The following is a 6,973-nucleotide window of genomic DNA, read 5'->3' as shown; positions in this document are numbered from 1 at the left end:
AACATCCAAAACAAAACAAATGCTTGTAGTGCCCAACATCAATTTGATCAACGGCTGATGGAGAACATAAGTACTCAACTTGATTCGTATGAACTCAACGTTTCAATACCAAATATACAAATATATGTAAAAACTAACTAATATTTTAATTAATGATAAATCTTGAACTCATAATTTCAAAAATAAAAATGAATTCAGTGGTAAAAACCTAAAATTGACGTTCTTGCATTTTGAATTGAACAGAGAATGAAATATTCCATGATTTACCATTTTCCTTTGTATAAAACACATTTGAACTTGCATTATATTGCATTACCTATAGAAAATGAGTATTGTCAATCCCCCGCCCCCCCGCAAACCTTTGTAGCCCACTCTGTTTGGGACGATATGGAAGGTAAATCCTTCTCTAGGTTAGTTTCAAACGCCAGGACGATGCCATATATGCGTCAGTTGTCTTATGTACTAGGGCCAGACTATCTCTTAACTTTGCATTTTTGCTTCGTTTTATTAATGCATCTATACTTACCCAAAAAAAAAAAAAAAACCATGTCTACAGAAGATATTGCTCATAGACAATACATCACCACATTTTTTCAGAAGTAAATTATGTACCAATACCGCCTATTCCGACCTCGCCCGTGGAATTATATTAAATATATTATTGTTGTACTGCTACTACTAGAGTGCAATCAACAACAATACTCCCAAAAGAATGTTAAAAAGGTAAAACAAAACAAATGTCTAAAAGTTAAATACTTAGCACAGTAGTTAAATACTACTTAGTACTACTAATATTACCACTATTATATCCTTTATTGGAAATTAGAACCTGGTGTGTAAATTGCAAGATCAGGCCAACCATTGCTACCACCATTCCAACAATTATTTGATTCTCCACCATTTGAATGGTTCTGGCCGGAGCCCGAACCCGAACCCAAGCCCAAGCCCGAACTGGAAATTGGATTCCTTGAAAATTCACTCAACTGAATATTGGAACCATTATTATTACTATTATTCGGATTCAAAGCTTCCAGCAAATTCCCAAATTGCGGTTCGTTTGACGCTAACAGTGAGCTGAATGGACCAGTAGTCACGTCAAAAGACGGAATTGCAGGTATACCAAATGGCTCTGGTTTTGGATTTGCTGATGAAGAAGCTGAAACAGATGATGTTAGTGGAGTTGTTGTTGTTGTTGAGGTAATTTTCTTACTGGTTGATGCTGAAGATGATCGTTTCGTGTTCTTACGAGAACCTCCACCAACTGGGATGTTACGAAGAGTACCGCCTTTAGTCCAATACCTTCGACAGCTTTTGCAGTAGTGGCGTGGCTGAGAAAGGTTGTAATTGTTGTAGTAGCAGAATTTTGTGTTTGGTGAATCACATCTAGGGCATTTCAAGTGTTCTTGTTCAGGGAATTGAGGCTTGATTTGTGAATAAATTGATGGGTCTTGCATATTGATTATTATGTGATTTGAGCAATCCAACTGAATTTTGAGCTTGATAATATGATGGATTTGTTTGTTTGGCCCTTTTTGGGGGGGATTTTGAGAAGTGGCAAAAAGATTTGAGAGGAACTAAAAAGAAGACAAAAAGGACTAGATATTTTCACTTGGAAAATCTCCAAAACGAAAATAACAAACAACAAAAAGAGAGAGCTGTTGAATTTTCTGAATATATGAAAACCTGATTATTGAAGATATACGCCTCCAATTTTTCCACTAAATCAGTGACTCAGTGCCCAAATTCTCTGTTGAAATCTTTCAGAAAATCAAAGGAATAAAAGGAGAGAAAATATAAATAGATTTGAAGTTTGAATGAATGATGTGAATTGATTTGCAGAATTCCGCGTGAGAGTCTGTCACCAAACATCCCCTTACACGCAGAGAGGAAGATGAGTTAAAGAAGAGAGAAGCAGAGTTTTCCTTCTCTTTCTCATGCTCTTTTTAAGCTTATGGAATTAGAATCTTCCTCCCCGAAGCTGTTAATACTTCTTTATTTTTAATTAAAAATAAAAAAGTAAAATTAATATATACAATCAATAACATATTCAATATATTATCCTTAAATAAGGTCTGAGAATAATAAATATACATGATTTATACCACTACCTTAGGTATGAAATAAAAAAGTTATTTTCAATAAATCTCAATTTAAAATAAAATAATTTAGACAAAAGATAAAAAAAATCATAAGATACAATAGAATTCAACACATTCAATAATATCATATACTTTTCCCGTTTAAAAAGAAATGATCTACTTTCCTTTTCAGTTTGTTTAAAACAGAATGATCACTTTCTTTTTTTATCAATACTTTAATTTCAACTTTTCACATAACATGTTTATGATCACAAGATTAAAGGACATTTTGATACATTTGATACTACTTTAATTTAAGGTCACAAGATCAAAAAATTATTTTTATTTTCTTAAACTTTATGTCAAATCAAAGTACATCATTCTTTTTTAAATGGAGGGAGTACTATAACATACACGAAGTAATACAACAAATGATAAAATATCCTAAACTTATACTAACTTTCTATCTTAATCCACTTCTTTCACAACTTTCTCTAATATTTCTTCAATCTACCTCTACCTTACTTTAAATCAAATTGAAAATTAGAAAAATGATATTTCTGTGTGGTCCAGTAGGAGTATTTAGTGAAGTCCCACTCAAGCTGATTATGGAGATTGGTTAAATGCTGAGGAGTCTAGTAAAAAGACGCACTGCCATTCATTTTTTAAAAAAGAATTTTTCAGGTTGGTAGCGAAAAAATAAAGTAATCCAAATGGTTAAAAATTGTTAGTACTTTCTTTGAGCCTTGGCTGTTCTGGGGAGGAAAAATAAATTAAAACAGCCAAAAAAGCTAATACTATTATGGTATAGTTAAATTGTCAACGTAATTGATGTTATTAAATTCAAACAAAGAGACTAAACGTCAATTTTCGTCTTTATAATGTCCCCTAACCTTGCAAACTACTAGATCAAAATAAACATTTAGGTCTTTCCGAATAACTTGGTTAATTTAAAGGATGGTTATTTAATAATTTATGTTTGATTTCTTCTCAATATTTTTTGAGTTGAATCTGTCGCACGTGACTTATCTAATGCGATTTATATTTTTTATATGATTTGAAGATATTACATAGTGGAGATTTACCCAGTACACCTAAAGTGTTCACCACAGAGTATTCACCCAAAGGGCAGAGACTATGACGGAGGTAGTAGCGGCTACGGGTTATCCTGAAGTGCAAAAAAAAAAAACATTTAATAAGCGTTTGATCATTAATATTACTTACAATATTTCAAAATACGTTCTCACTTTATTTCGTAGTACTTATTTGACAATAAATATTTCGAAATGCGTTTTAACAATATTTAAATTTTTAAACTTTTTAAAATTTTGTTTTCACTTTTTATATATTTTAGCTTCAAAATACCTCATTTTTTCAAAATATGGTCAAACACAACTCCAATTCTATTTTCAACTTCAGAAATATCAAAATGAATATTATTTTGATTTTCATGGCCAGGCGGATCAATAAAAATTGTTTTTTTTTTGAAACCTCGGAATAATTGCAGCAGCTATAACTTCTGCCACAGTTTCTGTCTTTCGAGTGAGCACTCTGTGGTGAACATTTTATGCACAAAGGGTAAATCCCCCACTATGTAATAATTTACAGACCACACAGGAAATGTAAACCGCACTAGATAAGTCTTGTGCGACAGACTCAACTCAAAAAGCATGAGGGAGGATCGAATTCGGGTGATTTTTTGTGAAGAATCACCCTCCAAACCAACTAAGTCCTCTCGAAGAAAAAAAATTTATTATTTTTTTAATATATTCACCACTTTCTTTGTTCTTAAAGTAAATTTTTAAAAAATAGAAAAGTTAGCAGAATCAAACGTCAATTCAAACAATAGGTAGATGTGTTTTCCTATATTCACCACTACCCTTTTTCTTAAAATTAGTGAAAAGAAATTAAAAAAAAATGGCAGAATCAAAAGTCACCAGCACAAAAAAAGGTTCTCAAGACATTGTATGATTATCTCTAGAAATAATAATGGGTAATATTATTTAAATTATTCATTATTACAAAAAAAAAAAAAACGTTACAAAGATGAGCAGAGCCACCTTACCGGAAGGATTCGTTTGATCATAAATTTTTTAAATAAATTTTATTTTTTAAAATAAATATTATTTAATTATATAATTTATCATTATGTAATTATATTTGATAAATAATTAAAAATTTAAACTAGAAAAAATTACTATTTGAATCAAATTTTAATTTTTAAAAATCTTTTAAAATAAAATATGTTTTTCAAATAATATGATCAAACAGATGATAGAAATTTCATCCAAATCTTCATCTAAAAATAATTTTTCAAAAGTATTTAAAAAAATAGTTTAATTTATATTCTTCATTAAAAAGTAATAATACTCCTATTAATCGTTATAAATGCATGTTTAATTTCATATAATTTTTTGTCAAATTTCTGACATGACACAACGAAATTATTTTATTGTGGGGAATAAAAATTGGAGGGGGTTTGAACTTCAATGGCATCTTAGGCAAAAGACTTTTAGCGTTATTTTGTCGCGCTTAGAGTGCAATTAAGGAATGTCTTAGTCAACAAAAGATACTGTGAACTTGACTCTTACCACTAAAATAATCCGCGTGATGACTTTTTACTCTTCTGTCCTACTCTTTTTTTTATTTTTTTCTATTTTCCATCCGATAATCCTGACTAATTCAGATTTACATCGAATAGGATCCCATTTGAGAATAGCACTTTCTATCAAGATTTTTTTCATATCCAAAACTTAAATTCGAGACCTCTGATTTAGGAAGAAGCAGTCTCATCTACTATACTGCATTCTTTGGTGGTCTTCTGTCCTGCTCTTAACTTATTAGTAGTGGATTTTGAGTTTGAGTTCAAGCTTTCAAAGTAAATTTTTTGTTATTGAAATAACTTTTTTGTTCTTATAAAACTTATTCAGTGCAAAATTAATGAATATTATGTGAAGCAGTATAAGGTTTATTTACTCTTTTGGGATTGTTTGGTAGAGTCAGGAGTGTATTGAAAAATATAATGCAAACATTATTTTTATGTACTATTAATATCCTGTTTGATACATATTTTTAGCTTAAGTATAACTAATGCTTACATTACTTATACATTATATATTATTAATACCATCATTTTTTCATTTATTAGCAATACAAAAAGGGTTCAAACACGCATTAGCTTGCATAGTGATAAAATTACCCTCAAATCCCTACTGGACCATTTCCAAGTCCTTTTGTATTACTTTGTCTCTCTTTTCCCTGCATTTGTCACATTTTGCATTTAAATTTGTTATTGAAACGCACGTAACTCAATTGTCTGGAGGAATTAAAGAGGCAAAAGTGCTGGAAAATTAACGAATCTCTAATCAAATTGAACTTGGGACTCTTATGCACTCATTATTATATAATAGCTGAGTCTCTGCTGTGGCCGACTTGAAGTTCAAATTTGAACAATTCAACAAATAGCAGACACGGCTGCATAGGTAAAAAATTGTTGGTTCTCCTCAAGTAGCTGAAATTCATGTTGTTGCAAAGAAGTATAAAAGGTATATTTGTAACTAAATATTTTTTAATAAAAACATATTATTTCTAATATATCAAATCAAACAATGTATAAAAAATAATGTCAACATAACTAATGCAATTGTACCTAATACCAGCATACTAATATAGTCTATCCAACATTATTCTTATACACTTTATCAAACAACCTCTTTATGTATTCTTTTAGCCTGCTTCCGAAAAGTTTCACGCATAATATTAATTCAAAGAAAAAATATATTTTATGTAATTAATTTATATGCATGATGAATTTTTTGTGAAGAATCCCAAAAAAAATTTCATAATCAAAAGCGTCTAACGACAATATCCAGTATATATTCAAGTGTTTAATTAAACTAAAAATTACACAAAAATACACAACTTATGTTTCCAATATTACAAAAAATCTCAACTTCCTAAATATATTACAAAAATCTCAACATATACACAGAATGCTATGTATATGTCAGCTATGTTATGTATATTAATAGGGAGAGAGTAAAATAATTTAAAAAATGGGAGTGTATAATTACATCCAAAAGGTTGCTATTTATGTTATTTATACTTAATTAAAATGTGTTATAGTTTGGGTTTTTAAAATTAAATTTACTTACAAATTTAATAAGTTATTAATGTATTCAACCGTTTAAATTTAATAACACAAAATTTTAAAATATCTTTTATCTTTCTTAAATTTCTTATCCGCACAAATTAAGACATATAAACTAAAATCATGATTATTGAATATTATATACTCTTTTCGCTTTAAATTACTTGAGCCAAAAGATTTTATCTCAAAATGGTGACATGTTTAAGAGTTTAAAAATTACTTCTTTGCTTATTTTTACTTGTCACAAAATTTTTAATTGTATTTTAATTTTTACTTGTCAGTTTTGAAATATCAAAAAAATATTTTTTTTTCTATTTTATCCTTAATATTAATTACTTTTACTCTAAATTAATTTTAATATATTAAAAAATATTAATTATTTTTTATATTCATTTCCCCTCCCCAGTTTGTCTTAAAAATCAAACTTCCCTCTCAACTTTAAACAATAATCATGCTCTCCCTTTATCCTAATTGACTTTTTAAAATTCCTATTTTACCCTTTATCATCAATTTTTTTTTTTTAACTTCTTTAAAATCATCATATTTACATTTTAAAAAAAATTCATATAACAAATTTTTCATAAAAACATAAACATTATTCATATAACAAAATTTTCATAAAAACACAAACATTATCTTCTAGAAAAAAAAATAAGAAATATATAAGCTAATGATGATCTTTATGAAGTAATTAGCATAATAAGAAAATTAGTTTTATTAATAATAATCAAAACTATAATATTTA

At 28.6% G+C, this 6,973-nt stretch overlaps 1 protein-coding gene across 1 annotated transcript; it reads right to left on the bottom strand.

Moving 5' to 3' along the window:
* Window positions 1-551: 551 nt before the first annotated feature.
* On the bottom strand, window positions 552-1,985 carry LOC107861753 (dof zinc finger protein DOF3.1). Its single transcript, XM_016707115.2, has one exon. It carries the CDS (start codon window positions 1,452-1,454, stop codon window positions 813-815), a length of 642 nt encoding a protein of 213 aa, XP_016562601.1. The 5' UTR covers window positions 1,455-1,985; the 3' UTR covers window positions 552-812.
* Between the last annotated feature and the right edge of the window lie 4,988 nt (window positions 1,986-6,973).

This window comes from Capsicum annuum, chromosome 3, assembly GCF_002878395.1.
Source record: "Capsicum annuum cultivar UCD-10X-F1 chromosome 3, UCD10Xv1.1, whole genome shotgun sequence".
Taxonomy (NCBI): Eukaryota; Viridiplantae; Streptophyta; class Magnoliopsida; order Solanales; family Solanaceae; genus Capsicum; species Capsicum annuum.
This window is presented reverse-complemented; position numbering and strand designations above follow the sequence as displayed.

Bases quoted from the DNA above. Each gene is read 5' to 3' on its own strand.
- LOC107861753 (XM_016707115.2), bottom strand. From the start codon at position 1,454: ATGCAAGACCCATCAATTTATTCACAAATCAAGCCTCAATTCCCTGAA.